The 22,102-nt window shown below is 40.9% G+C and overlaps 1 protein-coding gene across 2 annotated transcripts; it reads right to left on the bottom strand.

Annotated features, from left to right (window-relative positions):
• Nucleotides 1-11,092: 11,092 nt before the first annotated feature.
• LOC6505435 (galactosylgalactosylxylosylprotein 3-beta-glucuronosyltransferase S) lies at nt 11,093-17,065 on the bottom strand. 2 transcript variants are annotated; one of them, XM_014905011.3, is made up of 5 exons: nt 15,769-17,065; nt 12,600-12,872; nt 12,273-12,535; nt 11,841-12,192; nt 11,093-11,770 (listed from the first exon to the last, which is right to left on the bottom strand). In XM_014905011.3, exons 1-5 carry the CDS (start codon nt 16,514-16,516, stop codon nt 11,709-11,711), a joined length of 1,698 nt encoding a protein of 565 aa, XP_014760497.1. In that variant the 5' UTR covers nt 16,517-17,065; the 3' UTR covers nt 11,093-11,708. The 2 variants fall into 2 exon arrangements, with proteins under 2 accessions (XP_014760497.1, XP_001964903.2); XM_001964867.4 differs by having other exon boundaries at nt 16,255-17,058.
• Between the last annotated feature and the right edge of the window lie 5,037 nt (nt 17,066-22,102).

Raw genomic sequence — 22,102 nt, 5'->3', positions numbered from 1 at the left:
ATGTCTAGACAAATATTTGACTTTCTTGAGCATCTTTACATTCGTGTGTTTTGTTTTTGGTGAAATATGTTCTTTAAAATCTTAAAAATATTTGAGAAATTAAGTTAAGATTTGCTTTTTATACATATTTTGTTTCTAATAGAGAGATATAGTCTAGTATATGGTAGATGTATTTAAACCATTTTTATTGAAACTCATGATTTAATTACAGCATTTTTAAAGCATTGTGTCTAAAAATACCTTGCACCCAAAACTTAAAATTTAATGAAACTCTCCAAATGGCAACCCTCAAATGGGAAGTAAAGGATGTGATGTTTAAGGTGAGCATGATTCCTTCCAGTTACATTTGGGTTTCCCTATATTTTTCCAGATTTTACTGCGATTGTTCAATAACACGAACTGAAAGAAGCCACGCAAATGCTTGTCATGCTAAAAACCAGACGAGAATCCAAAGATGGAAAATTATTTATGTTTTCCTAGGGAAACACTAGCAGCCGACCTGCGGCAGCTGTTGCTGCCCAATATTTTGGGTCTTGGCCCCCAGTCTCCGGCTGGTGTGCCGGCTGGTTTTTCCACTGATTTCGCTGCGGTCCGTTCCCTGTTTGTTGAACCAAAAAAAATATGCCAAGAATTTAATTTTCCAATGAAATATGAAATATTAAGGGAGGACTAAGGGACTGGCGGGCACGGCCTTTACGCGGGGGAATCAAAACAAAATTAATGCAAAATTGCTATCCAAACTGGCGAAAGAGGAGTTTTCCAAAAAATGGCCCAACAATCTGAGTCAAAATGCCTGTGTGCAGTGGCAGAAAACTTTCGAACCATTTATCGTCTATTTTCGTCTTTTTGGGAGGATACAGGGGTATGCAAATCAGTTTGAAAGTCAGAGGGCAAAGGGAAGCTTGCAAAATTATCAACTTGGGAGCGAGCGTTTTCCAGGTGCCGGAATTGTATCTCCAACTGTGTATCTGCGACTGTCTCCGGTGGGGATTCGGCTGCGAGTCAATAAAATAAGTGCTCCGCCACCGGATGCTACTGTCTGTTGCACATTTTATGCATATGAGTGGTAAGTACTTGAGTCCAAATCTTGGCAGTGTCTGTGGGCATCTTGGAAAGTTGCAAAAACTTGTCTCCTTGCTAAATTTTGTGGGGAAATCTAAAAGATTGCCCGGAGAGCTTACAAACTTGCATTCTGTTTGAACATTGTCCTTGGTGTGTTCGATGCGTTTTCTGATGTTTCGATTGCCAGCACTGTGTGGCATGAATGATAAATAAAAGCATTTAAAAACTTTTGACTCCGGAATAGAATCTTTGTTTCTACTTTCAGTTTGCCATTAAAAATGCATGGAGGCACTTACAATTTTCAGGGATTTACCATCCAGCCATATGCAAATGTAATCACAAAGCCATTAGACCAATTGTCCGAGCTCTTAAAAAAAAGGGAATTATAGTCGAGTTTCTCGACTATATGATACCGGGTACACAAAAAACTATCATAATTATAAAATTAAGTTTTGTTGCATACTTTTGGCTGCCACGGATCAAGCCAATTATACATGTAGGAAGAGTAGGAAAATATAAAAAAACTCTTAGAGCTCCTTTTAGTCACCTGATTTTTGGGAGCATTTTAATTTCTAGGTATAAATGGGTCTTTGGGTTAGATTGGCATCAGATAAAGAGAAGAAACTTCTTATCTTGTAGCTGCATCTTTAAAAGTATCTGAGATCCAGGAGTTTACACAGACAGAAGACGGATATGGCTGCTGGTCCAAATCGAGAATACTTATACTTTATGGGTATGATTCCATCGGAGATATCTCCCAGTTACATACATTCGAACGAGAACATCATGCTCTTGTGCTCTGCGGGTACCGAGTACATAAAGTAGAAACAATAATTTAACAATTTAGAAACCAATTCTCATATAATTTTTCCGGAATTTTCCATTTGCGGTTGCAACTTTGCCATAATTAAAGCCCACCCACAGGGAGCGACACAAAAACTATCTATCTATGTACATATCTAGCCAACATAAACGCCACCAAAGCAAAAAGATTAAAAACAACATGAGGAGCAAACTCCGAGGCAGTTCGTCGTCGTCTGCTGTCATAATGAAACCGAAAAACACACAGAAACAAGTGCATCTGACAAAATTACAAACAATTTAAGCAACTGCAAAAAGAAGGGATAAAAACAAAAATATTCAGCTGAAAAGCAAGCAAAATAAAGTAAAGTTATTCTTTTAAATGCTCTTCCATGGGGGGATGGTTGATTCATACCACATCCATCAATAAGCAAGGACGGGGGCAACGACACCCCCGTAGTAGTAGCTCAAAATTAATATTTTCAACCAATATGTGTCCAAAAACAAGCAATTCTTTTTGAAAATATGTCAACTCCTTCAAGAGGGTATGGAACAAAACCCCTAAATAAATAAACCCAAACCATAAACGCATGGGGAGAGGAAAGAGCCCGAAGCCCAGGAAAGTGAAGGAGTGTTGAAAAAATGTTTCTCACAAAGTTGTGAAAAATTGCAGCAGTTGCAGTGAAAGAAAGTTTTAAGCGCCGGCGAAAGGATTTGGCTTGGATGTGAAAGAGAAAAGGGGAGTGGGATCCGGATCGGGTTCACGGGGTGAGTGGCAGGGAGCTGGTTAAATAATAGAGTAGCGGAAAAATAATAAACTCATAAATAGTATGACAAGTGTGTGGATGCGAGTACGAGCTGGGGGCCAAAGGACGGGGACAAATTGCCAAGGCAGCTGTGACCGGCAGCCCCCCGAGGGCGGAGGCGCGGGCAAAATGAAAAGCGGGAAAAATGAAAAGCACTGGCACTGATGAAAGATTTACTGAGAGAGACGGAGAAAATGGAGAATCTGCCGCCCACGACCCCACTGGAGTTTAATCAGCGCGCGCGGACACTGCAAATTGCTGCCGGATCTCCAGAAATCCGGAACTCCACTGCAGACATTGTTTTAATTTGCAATCTCAACTCCCTTTCTTTGGCAGCAACTGTCAAACTTTTATAGAAACCAGTTTCGCTTTGATTTCATTTCAGAGACTTGTTTTGATTTCTCCCGGCTCTACTCCACTCTACTCCATTTCATTTTATTTTTAGGTAAGTTTGTTTATTTCTGAACGAATGCAAAGCCAGCTTCCGGGCCGGAGCCACAGCCAGGAGCCGGCAACTTTTTTGTGCGGCTTTCTTTTTTGCGGTTGGTTGGCCTTTTCTTATAGTTTTTGACAATCGAAAAACTTTTGTAACTCGGAACGTGTTGCTCTTGTCCCGGAAACTTTTTTAATGAATGTGTAGCGGAATAATAATATACATATATAATTTATGTATTCTTTTGGCATTTCAATTAAAAGACCATAACGTTAAAGAGGTCGCTAATTAATTTACTATAAAAATTTATCCTTGAGCGTAAAGCATGGACAAATTCATTTCCGATGCGGAAATATGCTCAAATATACTTGTTTTTAAATAAAAAAGGGACGGGGAAAGTTTGCCAAACAGCCGCTGCACAGTGGTCGCTGCCATAGGCCAAAAATAAAAAAATTGATTTTGAGTTATTCTAGCGAAAACCGGTTTTACTATTAGCTAATTGTCCAAAGTTTATGATTGAAAATAGTCTGCTTGGATTTTCTAACGGGACTTTCAAAAATAGAATGACAAAAGCGAACTTATATTTATGCACTTTCAATTTGTCCGCAGTGGAGTACACACGCCAAATTAAAAATTTTTATATATATCATAAAACGTTGTTAAACCAAAAACCATTGGAATGGATATTGTAAATAAAGGTATAAACTTTATTTGTACTGATAAATATATAAATAATTTGTGCTGTGTTTCGTGTAAATCTTTGTTAAAAAAGTGCGTCTTTTTAGTTCGTATGTTGGGCGTTACAAGGTTTATGTAAGGTTTTAAGTATTTTCCCCCGGTTGCCCCCAAATGAAATATATATGCCGTTATTTACTAATATTTAAAGATCATAAAAATAATAACTTCAGCTGCGGAAGCCTGCGGATGCGCATTTGCCATTACAAAATGAAGCATAACCTCATTTTTCAGTAGCTCTATCTTGGAGGGATCACCGTTACTAGAGACAACCATTTCTTGACTAAATGAAACAATTTAACAATTACATATGTACGAGTTTATGATTTTGTAATATTGTTCGTTTTCTACTTTAATATATTATTATTGTTTTGTTATCATAACTTTTTTGAGGAGGTTGGCTAGGGTGTGGAGTTGAGCAATCACTTCAATATTTTTAATATAGTTCAAAGTTTGTAAATAACTTACAGTATAATATATAATATAATATAAGCCTGATCTGACAATTAGAAGTGCTTTTATGACTACTTTCTCATGAAAGCGTTACCACTGATGCAATCGTTCCTATGGAAGCTATAGGATATAGTGGTACGATCTGGTCAATTTTTTTAGAATATATTTATAATATTTTTCTAGATTTTTGGTGAAAGTTTCATAGCGATAGCACACCTAGAAGTATTTATGGCCGCGGCTCCATACAAGCCCGACCACTGTGCGCTGGTGAAATTACCAAGGAAATGTCTTCAAAGTGTCCTGAACTCGATTTCCGACCCGAGGCAACAGATGCGAGATGCGAGTGCGAGCTTATTTAAATATTTGTCCTGATGAGCGTGACATGTGCACAGGTTCAATAATCTCGCAAGTGAGGAGGCATGGGAGACATTTTCCGGATCCCAATTCAATTGGATATCGAGCCCCGCTACCAATTGTTATTGGCCTTCTAAGCCGAAACCATTGGAAACAATTGCGCCCGAGTCAACGCACTTGGCCTGGGACAGTGGCGATCCATTTATGTTCAATACGTGGGTCATAAATATAGACAATCAAGTGCAACTACTCGGGTATTAGGCGTACATGTATACACTGTTAAAAATTATTTGAATATTTATAAACTTGACAATATGAAGAATCTAAATTAATAATGTACAATATTGCTTTAGGAGTGATGACATTTAATTTGTGATATTTTTGAAAGTGAAGTTATTTCTGCCTTATCCATTCCCTCAGTGCATTTGGTCACTTATGTTGCAAATTACTCGACCCAAAATTAGATACAGTTTTCTCACGTACAGAACCCATTTCGGGCCTACTAATCAATTTATGAATTATTTGGCATTAGCATATCCATCAATTGGCGCAGTCACGCATTTTTGATCAGTCAATTACGGGCGCTATAAAGAAAACTCTTTTCAATTTGTCGCTGGCATAATCCCCCGACTAATTAAAACAAATCCCCACAGAATGTGCCCCGTCCCTTTGCTGCGCGCCCGCCACAGCCCTCGAATGTATGCTGCATGTTTGCCGGCGAACATTGCGTATACGACCCGTTATCGCAGCGCAGGCAATGTCATGGTTGTGTACATGTGGTAATGTACAAGCTACCCAGCCCTTCCCCCCAGCACTTGCCCGCGTGCTCCGTTCATAGACTATGCTTAAATATTTTCCTTTTATTAATTTTTCGCAACCAAACTTGCAGTGGAATTCCCAGCAGAGGACACCAAACAAGCTCAACAATTTGTTGTATATTTTATGGATTGGGGCAGATGGTTATGGGGGACAGGGCTGGACTGGACCGCTACGAACCTGACTCGTCCACATGTGGCGGGCATTGTTGCGCTGCACTTACCGAGCTTGCTTTGATAATGAAAAATAATCATAAAAATGAATGTCGAGTGGTGCTGTGAAGCCGGAATCTGCCCCGGTGGAGAACAATGGGTAGCTGGTGCAAAAAGTAGCACGTTCATGTTCGGTGATACCACATAGTTCGGACACAAAATGTGGCTGGGGCATATTTCGCCGGATTGCAGCCATTGTTATGCGAGCAAGATTTATTAGACGGATGGACACGGCGAAATACCCGCATCGATGACAGCCGTAGCAGCCATAACAGCGGGAATTTGACACTCGGTGCTTCAACTAATCGCCTCTAATCCAAAACGTTAAGCACCCTCCACAAACACTACTTTCTGCCATTTTTTATTTATTTGGTTAGGAACTGGTCGTAGATTCAATTGTCATAAAAATGTAAAGAACTTGCCGTATGTGAACTTGTTAGGGGAGATGGGGACCGGAGCCGGAATATTTTATTTCCTGTTTGCCTTTCGGAATTGATGTTTTGTTAAAAGTCACTACAGGGACAGGACAGGGTAGGCAATTGAAACGGAAATTAAAAAGTTACGGGTCCCCACGGACACCCAAACGCAAACCAAAACCCAATCAAGTGAAGTACACCCACCATTTATCTCATTCACGGGACGATTTATTTTAAAATATTCGATGAACTGCTCGGACGCCAGCGCTTTCAATAATTTGCGGCTGGTATTTTCATTAATGCGTAATCGGGTGTGCGAATATGTTAAACTGCATTAAGTGGGGATTGTTTGTGTAATGCGATGAAAGTGTTGCATAATAAACGAGCAAACAAGCGTCCGTGGCATATGCCATATCGTGCTACATCCTGCTGCAAAAGGGTAAAATTGTCAGGGTTATTAAACATATTTGCAGGCTGTGCAAATGTAATTAATTTTAAACATTTATCTCGCCCGGTATAATGCATAATTGATGCCGTTTAGACATTTTTGGCCGATGCAATATTTATTTCAAGCGGTGCCTCCGGCCGGTCTCTTGAAATTTAACATTTTAGGTGGCCGCAATTAGCAACTGACCAGTCGTCCGCATCGTTCCATTTCATTTTAATTAAACTGTTTGCCTCATTTTAAGCGCACTCAAAGAAAAACCAATAATTTGTCTTGCCCATATTTCATTGGTCAATCCCGCCAGCCACCCACCCAATGGCTCCTCTCCTCCTGGCCATTGAAATTAAATTGGCAACGCAATGGCCTGTCCTCGGGATCGGGCTATAATAGCAGAGTCGGCTGGATCTCTGGTCTCGTCCCGTTTCCGGGTCTCGAAACCACGTTAACATTACCAATGCAAATGCATTTGGAGTCCCTGAGTGGATACGGGGTCGCTTTTAATTGCTTCCAGAAACGGAAGCTGGAGTGCCGGGAAGTGGGTAACCATTTTATTTTAATTTAAATATAAAATTTTCGCTCATTACTCAAAAGCGGCATTTTCTTGACAAGCCCTTCTCTCTTCAGTATTTTCTCACTGGGCGACTGACCACTGAAGTGAATATGGAGAAGAGAAAAGGGTTATGGTTAATTGTTGAGAAAAGGACATTATTACAAATATTATTTTATAGATTTTATACCTTTATGATACAAATATTAATAGAAAAGTGGGTATAACTCAAGGGATCCCTACACTTTCAAGCCACATTTAATTTTCAAAAATAGTTACTAGTATTTTATGTTCCGTGTAAGAGCTTCTGGTTGCTTTCATCATCAGCCTGACGCCTCGATGAATTTCAATGAATCGCTGGCGAAGGCAGGCCAGTCTGTCTGGCAGAGCGTTCAACACACACCCCCTGACCCGGTTTCACCTCTTCCAATATGCGAAGGGCGGCTGCCAACAACGGTTGGCATTACGTTTTGTTATGGTCTTTCCCTTTAGTTATAATTAAAATAAAAAATGTATATGCCAGATGTTTTCCCCACACAATAATCTCATTTCAGAATAATAAATACCCACCAACCAGCGCTGCACCGGTTACCTGGGCCATTAAGTGCATTCAGGTGTTTCTGCGAAACCGGCCACTTGTCCAATACACCCAGAACGGAAAAGTGCTTATACACTGGAATCTTTTCAATGGCTTGTCTGCTGCCTTGATGATATTGTTGTGGTGATTAAAAAATGCACGGGAATGCATGTTGAATGCCGCTGTTGCATCTGCTATTTCCGCTGCCACTTGACTCGAGTCTCACCGAGCCGCGCTGAAAAGTAGGCTACGGTTCGTGAACTACCATTGCGGTCGGTAAAGGATATCCGGTACTTGAACAAATCGAAAAGGTTTATAAGTATAGTTTATATAAAGATATAAATTTATACCTTTTATTTTACATAAATTTAAATAAATTAAAATATTTATCTCCTAGATGAGTTTGAAACACATTTTTTGTTTGAATAATTTAGTTTTATTCTATTATGTAAATATACTTTTAAACTTTTTAATATAACATTGTTGAGCATTGTTGAATTAACTCGCAAATATTTATACCAGTTTGCTCATCTCTCATTAGTTTGGCGCATAATTTTTGCATAATTTCTGAAAAGCCATGTACCTCGAAGTGTTTGCAATGCCCCAAGGTGTCATTCATTGCGGGCAAAGTTTTTATTACAACGTTTCTGAATTTCCAGGGGCCAAACTCCAACGTATCTCTCTTCGGCAGAAGCTTTTTCATAATTTCCTAGAGTTTCTGTGTAGGTGTTTCTGTGCTTGTGTGTATGGTGGGTGGGCGTGGTTAGGGGGGAGGGGGAAGGGGGAAAGTATTTAACACTTCCGGCTGCTCTTGTTGCTATTGTTGTTGGAGTTGTGGCTGCAGTTGCTCAACGAAGGCTCGATGGCGCTGTAAAATGTAATCATTGTGGCGTGTAATTAGTTTTTGTGTGCATCATATATAAGTGCATGCAGCAGTGTATGTGCGGGTGTGTAGGTGTGAGCTTGTGTGAGTGTATAAATAAAATTTATTATTGCATTAACGTTCGGAGCTGTCCCTTGCCAGAGCCATTGCCCCACGAATCACCCACTTTTACACACACGCCATGCAAATGTAAGCACATTTGGTCAATCGTGGGTGTTGTAGTGTGTGTTTTGCGGGTGGGGTGTGCTTTTAATTGAGTTGTGGGTGTACGAGGGCTGTCGAAGTGGTTGTCGACTGAAGAGGCTACATTTGGGAATATTTTGAGGAAGTTTCCCTCTATGTTTAAACACATCTCTTTCACTTTTTCATATTTATTTTAAAATTTTTATTTCGCAAAGATCGTAGTCTTTTGTTTTCTCTAAAAACTTACCTCGGCCAAGGTTCGAAAGCGACTCTCATTAATTGCTATGACCACTCACCACATGCCGTATTAGTAATAATAATTTACACATTAGAGTTCTTGTACTCGATGTTGCTGTTGTTGCTGAAACACTCAATCAATAGTCAATTTTCAATGCTTGTTTTGCGTGTGTCTGTACATTTTGATTGGCGGTTATTTAGGGCCACTGCCAGGACCTCCTTCCGCCAATGGCCAATTGATTTGTGGGTCTCTCTGCTGTCGCCACTGGAGGCCCCAGGGAGCCGGAAATGCCACGCAATTTGTTTGTTCGCACTCAAGCCGCAAACATTGTGAAATTAACTTGTTAGCCACGCGCTCGCATGGGAATGGAAAATCGGTCGGGAAAGGGCGATGAGGGGGCAGTAGGGATGGTGGTAGGAAGGGAAAGGACGAGCAGCAGGCGTGGTTGCCTTGGTAATTGACATTCGATTTGTAATGGGCGGTCTAGAAAGTACGGTAATTGGTTTACTTTGGCCTAGATCATTCGCAAGGTAAACATCAAATATATATATTTTATACAAACGGGTTAATGTTAAAGCCGTACTGTTTAAAGCTTATATTTGTCAATTTGTTGTTTGTAAGTAGTTCATTATAATTTATAGATCGTAAAAGCTCATATTTCATCAATTAATGCTCATAATAAAATTATATTAAAAAGCCAATATTATTAGCGTGGGCATACATGTCGTATGATTAATGTGCTTGTGCACATTTTTGTTTGAAAAGGGATGAAAAAACTTGAATAAAAAAGTGTATAAATTATAAAACCATTAATATTTCCAGCTGTGTACCATAAACTGCAAATGGTTGCTTTATCCTGCTTCCCGCATGGTGCTTATGCCAATGTGCAACGACTTCATTTGCAACATCAATCGCAACCTCATCAAGTTGTCTGCCGGCAGCCGCACTCATTACGGCGATGGCAGCTCAAGAGTGACTGCGTTTTATGAAACGCCCGCCGACGTCCGACATCTGCATGGCAACGATGGCGAAGGACTCTGTTGATGCCCCCAGGGCGGCTGTGTTTAATTAGCTTTAATGGCTTAATGCGGGCCGTTAGCCGTTTTGGGTCAGAGCCCGGCCATAACGGGCAGGAGGTGACACCCGCTTGGAAGCCTGTCCTGCTGCTAAGTTGTTTCCGATTTGCCACCTTAACCTCCTTCCACCGCCACTACTATACTGCGCAAAGGATAGAGGCTCCTGGGGAGCAGCACTCGAGTATTAATGGAAGCCAGCCACCCCGTGACACTTTAAAGCAATTTTCCTGCCAAACAAATTTCCAGTGAAGCGCACAAAAGTTCCCTGGCCCGACTATTTATTTGCCCCCAATTGCGAAGAACTCAGCTCCGGTCGGAGACTCATTCACACGTAGCAGAGAGCTCCTTTTTCCCGTCCTGCACCGAAACTTTGCCTCATAACTTCGCATTGAAGAAGATGCATATGCAACACGTTCGTGCCATTCACAGCTGCAATGACTCAGGACCCTCTGCTCCACCTGCTCCACTGTTGTCTCGGCAAAGGGGCCAGCCTAGCAGCACGGAAATCCTGTGCTGGTTTACTCTGACTTAAGGTATTAAGAACGTACACAGGGTATAAAGGATATGCATCGGGATTTAAAGGAGTTTAAATTTTAGTTTTTAATTAGAGATTTTTCAAAGTTTGACTTATTAATTCGCCCAACATATGATCTGTTCAAATATTCGGATGGAATTTTAGGGTATTTGAGGAACTATCCTGGAAGTATTCTATCCCAGAGGATCTACAACTAAGCTGCAACTTTTGCTTAGCCCTTCGACTTTTGCAGCCAACTCGAAACGCTTTCGGGCTTTCAAAGTAAACTGCTGGCAAAGTAAAAGATGGACCCAGGGATGAGGCTGCGAAGGAGCTGGAGCTTAGGGATAAGGAGACGGATGCCGTCGAGATGGGGACGCAAAGTTAATTGAAAAGTATTGTTTGCTATTTCATGCCATTCCATTCGTGTCGCCGTGTTGACATTGTTTATGCAGGGCAGTGGCGGTTTCCGGGGGTAGTTCATTGTCAATTCATATGCAAAACATTACACTTACCTCACACCTCCAGTGAAACTAGGTGATTGTTTTAAAGAAAGCTTTAAAAAAACTAGCGTTTATTTGTTTCACGTCATGGCGCATGATCTTATTGATTACAGGGTAACTTAATACGTTAACATTAAGTGGCTAGTAGTCCTAGTGATCCTAACTGAAGCGTCTGATGTCCTGGGATTCTATCGTGAAATAACTTATTTCATGCTTTTTGATATGTTTATCGGATGAATGAACTAATGAAGCGGTTCTATTTTTTTAAGTCTGAAATATTTAAGTTTGCTTAGCAAATTAGAAAATCAAAGCATTGAACCTTTACAACCTAATGATAATTATTACAATATGCTTAGACAAGTCCTGAATCTATCTTTGTGTCCTTCCCTGTGTTTACTATCCTGTTATCACGAACGAGAACTAATCTACAACTAATTAACAATATTACATAGAGAGAATCCGAAGAACGTATGTGTTATATTACGGCGTTGTGCAAAATGAAAAATGAGGAAAACGATTACCAAAAAAAGGACATTACAAGAGGATTCAGGGGGCGGTTGATTCGATTTTGGTTTTTGTTTACACGTAAATTAAGCCTGCCGGTGTGGGTATGAGTATTATCTGGGTCCTGCTAAGGATTTTGGACCCAAATGTTCAGCTGAGAATGAGGGAGTGTGGTTTCTCCTTTCCATTCTTGCTAATCAGTGCATTGCGACCTAAAATCGATAAGAGACAAGTTAGTATTTTATCTGGTAGTGCTTGAAAGATATGCTATTCTTAACCAACCTTCGTCTTCTGAGATAAGAGCAACTCCCATAGTTTTTAGGTTGTGCAGAAGGGCTCCCAAATTGGAGCGGTCGTCCATGTATCTACCTTCCATGCGCAGAGTGCCGATCTTTTTCGACTTTGTCTGCGTATGCCAGACTAGAACCTCAGTGCAGTTGCTTCCTCGCGGCTCGATCTGATCCATGCGTAGCCCGATGCTGCGCAGGAAGAGATCCTCTTCGTAGCCGGGCTTGTACGGCATATTCACGTACGGATACTTTGCCATGTAATCCAGGTTTACGGCGAACCCGGCCATATCAACGGGCCAGCGTCTGCCAGCTATCCAGGAATCGAGGAACGCTACCACTTTGCCCTGAATCGGAAGAGTTATTTAATAAGTATGGTTGAACAGCGCTGTCTATGGAGGCAAAGACTTAAAAAATTGCGACTCACCTTTCTTACTACGGGACCACTGATTCCATAATCGGCAATCAGGCCCACCGGAAACATGGACACTATTTGCGTCTTCCGTATTTCTGAGAAGAGTCGCAGGTCGTAGGTGTTGTCGTCATCCCCGAAATAGAGAACTCCGTTGGAAAGGTTGTGGGTCTTGAGCCACTGCAAAGCGGCCCTTCGGTTGGCCACTCCCCGCGGTGCTGGCTTCTCGTTCCGAAACTTGCTGGGCATGGGACTGACCATGTGGGTGAAGGGAATGCCTAGAAGAACAAAGAAAACGTTAGTTAAACTAGGTGTCTCCAAAGTGGGTATATATTTACATACCGAATCGGTTGAGCAAGGTATCCAAATAGCTATTGCAATTCTCCTGGTCATCGGCCACCAGCCAGTGCAGTCGAGGAACATGAAGCAGAGTGTGCGCCAGACGCGTCAACTCTGGGATTTGTTCCCGGCGTGGATACGTCGGGGTCACAAAATATATCACTGGCAGATTTTCGTACTCTGATCGAGGCTTGTCCTGCATGAAGAGGCGCCGGTCCTCGTAGCTTTCGCTGCAAATGTGCAGTGTCTCGTTCAGCGGCCGGAAATTAGTACTGTCTGTGGATGGGAGAAGCAAGATTGATTGAGGAGGTTGCACAGTGTCAAATGCCTTTAAAATTGTACACTTTATCTGGCTATCCAATCAAAATTTTCAATTGTCTATCGCTGAACCCGTTGACCTTCCTTAAATACTGCTGTGTTTCAATGTCTATTGAGCGCTAAAAAGTTGAGATAAGCAAAGTGAGCGGTGTCTCTCGGCTTCTCAAGAGGTGCTAATCAGTGTCTCTCTAGTATAGAGTTTGTTTATTCTTATTCTAGAAGTAATTTACTCAAGCTGAGGTGCAAAAAGCAAGATAAAATGCCTCGTCACGATCTGACGAGAGCACAGCACTTGTGGCCTAGTAGTTGATATTTTTTATTCGTGGATGTTGGAGATCAAATGCCAAATCAAACACATTCCGGCTAATTACCTAATGGGCCAATCTAACATGGAAATCTTCCGGGAAAAAGTGTTGGGGGGCTTTGTAGACAGACTGCGTGTGTCGGCGCCATTAAAGCACCTTGAATTAAAGCGGGTGGGAGTCGAAAGGCACGCAACTGGGACAAAGGAAGAGACCCTTTCCGATTAATATATCAGATAGCCCACCAGGGGCAAAGAACTACTCCCATTTGGCGCTCGGAAGGGGTACTGAAAGTATTCCCTAATAAGTTATTAAATATTGACCGAGCAAACAGAAGAGCAGACCCAAAGCGAAACCAAAATGTCAAAGCGAAAAGCAAATACCTCGACTCAAAGGCGATCAAGAAAATATGGGGGCATATATTGGAGCATTCGGTATGACGAATATTTACCTTCCCTCCTACCTGTTCGATGAGTAAAAAACTGAAAGTCTGATTGTGCAAAGAGCACCATACATTAATGGTGGGAGTTTCCCCTTCTCACATGCTTGTAGTTCCCGCCACCACGCCACTCATGGCCCTCGTTCCCACTCTGGCCCACTAAAGGTAACCGCGATAAACCGCGCCATTATTGATAGGATACGACATCAATCTGGGAACAATAGCACGCTCACGATAGGTAATTATAGCCCACCATTTTAGATGATGTACAGCCGGGAACAGATTGTAGAAAAGTATGAATTCCCCAGGCACCTGATCCACGGCCCACAGTGTTAGTCAGCTCTACGTTAGCGACTCCGCTTATCAGATTCATTCATTATATTGCCTGGCCATGTTATCGAAAAAGCATATTTTATAAATGGGATATAGATAGTACTAGGCTAATGTCAAACATTACTCTGCTTAACGTCCAGACTTCACACTCCAGATAGCGAAACTGGCGGGAGAAATGAATTAAATATGTGGCGAATAATTAAAATGATTATATTCGCTTCTGTAAATCATAATAATTTGTCAAGAGGCTTGACACAAAAATGAAAAATATTTGTCATGCTCTTTTATCGCGAAATAATATAGCTTCTTGCTGTTTTTAGTCAGTGACTTTTTGGCGCTGAGTCAGTAATTGCTTTTTAATAGCGATAAAATTGAGATTCTCAGTGAATGAAATAAATCTCCTCTGTTTCTCCATTGAGGCTAATCTTCTATAGAATTTTGTTATTGTAAATATTTGTGTATACAATTTGATGGCAATTTGGTTTTACGGCAGCGATTCCAAACTGCATATTGAAATGAGAGGTTCCTAAGGGGCACCGGCACCGGCACCGGCAGAGGAACCGGCACAGGCACATTTAGATTTCAAACAAAGGCTGACAGAGGAACGCACCAGCCACGAACACTTGACACTCGCAGTTGCGATGATTTCGAAATAGGCTCGAAACAGCTGAGCGGAATAAAAGTGCATGAGCGCCGGACGAATGATGTCTATTAATAAGCAGGTCTGGCACTTGAGCCAACAAAGCACATTCCACAGCCGCACAGCCCCTCGAAAGCATTTTTGTGATGTGTAAATCATACTTATGCAACTGGTCTATATATACTCGAACCTATACATATCGCTTATGGCTAATTATCTCGGAGATTTGAGAAGTCTCAGCCCCAGATCCCACAGGTCCGGAGGAAAAGTGCAATTATACAATTGCTGCCACTCAAAACTGATTAAAGCATTTCGTCTAGACCTGCTAGTTTGACTTTAAATCACATGATACTGGGGCACTAAACATTAAACAAGATCAAGGTGTATTTATTCCCGTGTCCACCTTTGATGTTTGAAGACTTATCTTGACATCCCCCACCTCTGTTCGTGCCTATTAAAAAATCGCCACAGCTAACTGCCAGTGCTCTAGTTTAGTTTACGGCCGAAATAGAAAATTCCGCCCCAGAGGGGTGGCGAGTCGGGTGAATCGCCAAGTAAACTGGAAAATGTGACCTTGTTCCGGCTTTCGCTAATGACAATAAAAAACGACCGGCAACCGGAGCGCCGTAATTACCGATGACTGGCTATGGCTATGGCTAAGGCTGAGGTGGGTGGTGGCTATCGACATATCGCGTTTTGAGGAAGACAATGGTTACCAAATAGATCCAATTACGGTTAAATAATAAAAAGGCAATCCACTGACCGTACAATCGAACAGTTACATGCGATAATTATCGCAGAAAATTGCCAAGGGGCCAAGGGGCTGGGGCGACCAGCGATATGGTTCCAGTGAGGTTGTTAATGGGAACTAACCGTATCTACGCGAATATGTTATGAGTTATGAGTAAAAATAAAAATCTGGCACAGTATTTGCGCAATTTTTGTGGGTGGGCCGATGGGAAACGGCCCAAAATACCCCTCAGAGTACAGGGTACTGCTCTTTCTGGCCGCGCGCCAAATGAAAAGTGAAAGTGGTCGCAGAGCGGCGTACTCACTTTCGACCAGCAGTCGTGAGAATGCACTTTGCAGCACCAACACTTCCTCATGGAAATGGCCCCCGGAATTGGATGAGTCACTCACGGAGTTGCTCCTGGGAGCGATGCACCTTGTGCTCTTGAATTTCGAAACTGGGCATCCACTCTATGCTTCGGAGCTTTTCTTCGTCGTAGGACGTGGGAATAAATTTGTACACAAGCCTGTCGGGGTCTACAGAGGGCTCTGGGCTGTCATCATCGGACTCCTCTTCCTCAGCCGGGTAGTCGTTCATGAAATTCTGTTCTGTCGCACCGAGATTTTGAGTTCTTTTGTCTTTGGATTCCGTAATTAATAAATTGTTTTCTTGCTTAACTGACGCCTCTGTTCTTGAAAATATAAATTCTTCTTCTGGATTCTCCGACACGAACACTTGAGTTGCCTCGATTTTGGCTTTTTTTCTAACTTCTGTGGTTGTCCCTTCCTCGACTGCCTCCTCCTCCTCCCAGTCGTTTTCGAACCAACTGGACTTGGTTGTTTTCAACTTTGGCACTTGCGATCTCCCAGGCCGACCCCCAGTGAACCGCTTCTTACCCAGCCCGTGGTGCTCCTCCGAGTCGTCAGAGCCGCCGCCTAGTCCCAGGGCGAGGCGTGTGTCCATGCTGAAGGTGAGGTAACAGAACGCCACGATGAAGAGCACCGCTCCCGCTAGGAACAGGCAGCGACGCCGGCCCGCTGAAACGCTTCCTTTCCGACCCATGGTGTACGGAACACTGCGATGGCGCTGCCGCTCGATGTCCTCTCGGTCCTCGTCGGAAGTCTGCGGCTCGAGTGCCTTATATTGGGCACTGGACATTATGCGGCTCGAATTGGTATCCGGATGCTGTGGCGGGCTTCAGGCTGGATTGTCGCTGTGATGCTGGTGCTGCGGGGGCATCCTCGGCCTGGTCGAATGGCCATTTGTGGAGGGCCTGGCCCAAGGCCAGCTCCCTGTCTTCCGTCTTTTCTCTCTCCTGTGGTCTTACGGCAGCCCGTCTCCGGCACCTTCTCCTCGTCAGCGCCTTTTCTGCTCGCAAACTAGTTTCTTTTATTATACAATTTCTGGTTCGGCCGACACGAAAATTATGCAAATTCCCCCGACATTTCTGCAATCGGGTGCTCTGCTTTATTGCCGTTTCGGGTTTCTATAAAAAAATAAAACAAGAGCCACCAGAATGCGAAGGCACCTTTCGAGAAGGGAGCACAAAACACGCGAACGCCCAGCGCACTCACAAAGCCAAATAATCATAAATAAAATATCTCTCACTGAGGCTTGCGTTTGGGGCTTGTTGTTTTCGTTTTTGTTGTTGTGTTCCCGTCAGTGCTGCCAGTCTAGCACATTTCAGGCTAGTTTTAGCCCTTTTCAAGAATTTTGGCAATTTTAGCCTAAAATCTAGTATATTTTTATTATCGCTTAGTTCAATATAAAATAAATTGCATCAAAATTAAATGTTTTATTGTACTAATCTGCATCTTTTTAAATCTTATTTTGTTCTATAGTTTCCGGCGAACAATAAATTTTGTTACGAGCAACACTGGTTCACGAATCCGGTTCCACGAAGCGAGCTACTCCGACGAACTACCCTGTGACAATCGATAAATAGTGTCCAGAAAAGTGTGCACACACTTTTATTTTATTTGAAAATTTCAATTTTTAAATATTTTCCCCGCTACCCGCCAGCTTAAATGCCGACGTGCAGAAGCAAGGTGATTTTTCTGAAAGATATGTACCTATTTTTCTTTCGATTTTTCTAATAATTCTTTCATTTATAATTTTTTGTTTTTTACCACAAGGCCTACTGAAATGGTGGCTGGAAATTGGCTCCTGACCATAGCTTTAAAATAACTGTTAACCGTTTTAATACCCTTGCAGAAGGTATTATAATTTTGGTCAAAAATGTGCAACGCAGTGAAGGAGACATCTCCGACCCTATAAAGTATATATATTCTTGAGTCGATATAAGCATGTCTGTTTCAGCTATCGAGTTGAAACTTTGCACTTATCCTTCTTTCCTTTGCAGGCAGTATATAAGTCGGAACGGCCGGGATCGGTCGACTATATCCTATAGCTACCATATAACTGATAGATCGGAAATGCCATAACTTGATTGTTTTTCTAGTTAGAAGCGTATTTCATAAGGATCGGCCGACTATATACGATCTGCTATATATCTAATAATATAAGATGCGAGGCGCCACCTAGCGGACTGCGACTCAACTGCAAGGGTATATAAACTTCGGTTCCGCCCGAAGTTAGCTTTCCTTTCTTGTTTTCTTTACGCTCTGTTCGCGAGAGCAAACAAAAAAAAAAGCATGCTCTTGTTTCGTTTTGTTTCAGTTTTCTGTTAAACGAACTTTTCTGTTGTACCGAACATGGCTCAATGAGAGATTCGAGTGACGCTCGCGCAGGGAGACTCAGTAAAAGACCGATTGACTGAAAAAGTCAGCGCAAAAACTATTTTCAATAATTTGTTTTCGTTTCGATGCACAGTGGTAGATGGTTCTTGCAATTTTCACGATAAAACTTCTTAAAATTTTAAACGTGAATTTTTCCAATTTCAAACTAATATATTGATTATTTTAATAAAAAAAATGAATAGTTTTCTTTTAAATAAATTTATTTTGAGTTAAGCTTAACAACTAATAAAGAATTCAAGTTTTTGGAACCTAGTGAACTACGCCGTTCGCTTAAAATAAAATTTAAAGCTGAAAATGCTCTTTCCACCGACACTTGAGTAGCCGGTGTGGCTAGTACTACTTGTGCCAGCGCACTCAAATGTGGCGATTTCAGCTTGACATTTCTAAAAAAATTTAATACATCGTCATTTAAAGGTAAGCGACAGTACATTTTGTCGAAGTTCTCCACCTCAAAATATATATTGTCAAGTTGGTCCGAAACAGGCTCATCCTTTACTTCTGGAACAGTCTGCACGACATCCAAAAATGCTGATAAAAGCGAAACTTCAATCATACTTCGTCTTCCATGTTTCAGCTCAAACAGTCGCAAAGCAATTTTTTTTAAATTCTGTTTAGCCAACCATTTCTGGTGTTCTGTTAAAATACAATTCACTCGTGGATCCATATAAATTGCAGATAATAAAGCTTCGTTCTCTAACAACTTACACTCTTGCAGTTTGATTTGTGCCAATAATTGTTTTTTTATAATATTTTGGCTGTTATCGCACTTCAGTTTAAGTTCCATCCAAATAATGAAAAATTCACTATAAACTAAATTTGTATTTTGCAGCTTTATGGTCGCATCATATGCGTCTTTGAGAGCGTCGACATACGTCTCCATCCAGTCCCATTCTACGGCGGTATTAATGATACACTGAACGCCCAGAAACTCTTTTAGGACAAGTAGTTTTTTTACCATTAGGTACGTTGAATTCCACCTAGTGACAACGTCGAGCGAGGGTATAGTTTTGTTGTGCTCGATTAAGACGCGTCTGCGCAGGTTATATTTTTATTTTATACATGTATATAAAAAATAGATTTCTATTAAAACTTTACTTACCTATAAGTTTCAGTGCGCAATTTTTTGCATAATTTGCGGCAGATACTAATGTTTTCGCTAATCTCGCTCAGCTTATTCAAATCATAGACACACAGCTGCAGAGTGTGCGCAACACATCGTACGAGATGAATATTCGCCAAATCCAGATCATCTAGCTTACCCATCAAATTTTCCTCTTTTGTGTCATCTTCAAAAAGGGATTGCTCCGTTTCGTCATTAAGAATTTCTACGTCTTTGACCATGTTTCTCCCATTATCAGAAGTAACACTGTGTGTATACATTTTTTTCTTCAATAACAAAAATATTAAAAACTAACTAAAAACACATTTTACCTGAAGATTTGATTAAGATTAATTCCATATTCGTCAAGAATTTCCAAAATTTGTTCTTTTATGTAGACCCCAGTGTGTGCATGGGTGAGTTGGATCATACCCAATGTCTTTACAACAATCTCCATTTTATTAATATCTGTGTGAATCATTTGCAGATTCACACCTAGAACTGTTGTTTCCATTCTAGTCGCCACATCGATTTTTAACGATAACAACTTTCCTTTAACTAAAGCCCTTATGCCGTCTTTGATGGCCTGTTCTTTTACGGAAACGAAACTCATAATGTTCCTTGATGTAATTCCGTCCATACCAAGGGCATTATAAATTGGGTCAACAATTTCTTTAAATCCCTCGCTGTCCAACAACATAAATGCCTTTCCATCAGTTGTGACAATTTTCACCAGTGAATTTATAATTGTGTCTTCACTAGTTTCAAATGAAATTTTTCTTTTCTTCACAACTTGAGTTTCGGTGACTTCTTCGCTGTCGCAGTCTTTAAATATTTCACCATGCTTCGATGTCAAATGGCGTTTTAAATTTGTACAGTGTAAACCTGCTAATTTAACTCCGCACACTTTGCACACCGATTTTTTGTTCTTTGAGTTAAATATAAAAAATTGATGCACTTTTTTATTAATTTCTCGTCCCATTTTCAATAAATTTGATAAATCAATGTTTACACGCGAGATTCACAAGGCCAATTGACGCGTTGAGCCCACGAAACTTCACATACGCACATATGTACATGCACAAAAGACTTTTTGAATCGTCGTTGCGAGCAAATGGTCCTACAATGAGCAGACCAAACGAAAACTGAAAAAAGTTCTTCGACTGAGCGCGAGCAAAATTTGTATACGAGCAACTTAATCGGTTGCTCTCAGACTTTTTGCTCAAAGTCTCAGTGACGAACACTTATTTTGAGAAAGAACGAATCGGTTAACAATTATTTGCAAGCTATGCTCCTGACTGAATATTCGTTGGAAGGGAATTGGGTAAATCTTATAGCTATGTATATAGTCTTATAGTACTCTTATAGTCTCAGATCCACGCGTTCATAAAGACAGGCGGACATGACTTTGCCGACCCCGCTGTTGATTCGTGCGGTCTCAAAATAGGTGTTTGTCACTGAGACTTTGAGCAAAAAGTCTGAGAGCAACCGATTGAGTTGCTCGTATACAAATTTTGCTCACTCTCAGTCGAAGAACACTTTTTTCTGTTTTCGTTTGGTCTGCTCATTGTGGGACCGTTTGCTTGCGTTCGACAATTCAAAAAGTCTTTTGTGCATGTATGTGTGTATGTGAAGTTTCGTGGGCTCAACCTGTCAATTTGCTTTGTAAATCTCTCGTGTAAACAGTGATTCATCATATATATTGAAAATGGGACGAGAAATTAATAAAGAAGTGCATAATTTTTTATATTTAATTATATATATTAATTCATATTTTTTATATTAGATGTTCAGCTTAACTCAAAATAAATGAATTAAAAAAAAACTATTCATTTTTTAATTAAAATAATCAATATATTAGTTTGAAATTGTAAAAATTCACGTTTAAAATTTTAAGAAGTTTTTTCGTGACAATTGCAAGAACCATCTACCACTGTGCATCGAAACGAAAACAAATTATTGAAAATAGTTTTTGCGCTGACTTTTTCAGTCAATCGGTCATTTACTAAGTCTCTCTGCGCGAGCGTCACTCGAATCTCTCATTGAGTCATGTTCGGTACAACAGAACAGTTCGTTTAACAGAAAACTGAAACAAAACGAAACAAGAGCATGCTTTTTTTTTTGTTTGCTCTCGCGAACAGAGCGCCAGTCCAGAGGAAAACAAGAAAGGAAAGCTAACTTCGGGCGGAGCCGAAGTTTATATACCCTTGCAGTTGAGTCACAGTCCGCTAGATGGCGCCACGCATCTTATATTATTAGATATATAGCAGATCGTATATAGTCGGCAGATCCTTATGAAATTTGGCATATTGAATTATATTGCCCAAAGAGGAATCTATTGAAACTCCCATGCTTCTAACTTGAAAAACAACCAAGTTATGGCATTTCCGATCTATCAGTTATATGGTAGCTATAGGATATAGTCGACCGATCCCGGCCGTTCCGACTTATATACTGCCTGCAAAGGAAAGAAGGATAAGTGCAAAGTTTCACCTCGATAGCTCAAACAGACAGACGGTCAGAAGGACAGACGGACATGTTCATATCGACTCAGAAGGTGATCCTGATCAAGAATATATATACTTTATAGGGTCGGAGATGTCTCCTTCACTGCGTTGCACACTTTTGACCAAAATTATAATACCCTCTGCAAGGGTATAATAATATAAGCTTCTGCTTAACTGCAAGGGTATATCAACTTCGGCTCCGCTTGAAGTTAGCTTTCCTTTCTTGTTTTTTTTTATAATTTATTATATAGTGGAACTCTCATAAGGATAGGCCTCTCATCTGTTAATTTGTTAAAACAATTTGGTTTCCCACAACTACGAAACAATTTTGGATTTTAAATACATTTTTGAGCAAAGTTTTAATTAAAATTTTTAAACT

This window comes from Drosophila ananassae, chromosome 3R (genome assembly GCF_017639315.1).
Source record: "Drosophila ananassae strain 14024-0371.13 chromosome 3R, ASM1763931v2, whole genome shotgun sequence".
Lineage (NCBI taxonomy): Eukaryota > Metazoa > Arthropoda > Insecta > Diptera > Drosophilidae > Drosophila > Drosophila ananassae.
This window is presented reverse-complemented; position numbering and strand designations above follow the sequence as displayed.

Excerpts from the sequence above, each read along its gene's own strand:
- LOC6505435 (XM_014905011.3), bottom strand. The coding sequence starts at position 16,516 with ATGTCCAGTGCCCAATATAAGGCACTCGAGCCGCAGACTTCCGACGAG. Across the intron at positions 12,873-15,768 it reads TCGCTCCCAGGAGCAACTCC|ACAGTACTAATTTCCGGCCG; the intron begins GTGAGTGACTCA and ends TCCCATCCACAG. Across the intron at positions 12,193-12,272 it reads GTGGTCCCGTAGTAAGAAAG|GGCAAAGTGGTAGCGTTCCT; the intron begins GTGAGTCGCAAT and ends CTTCCGATTCAG.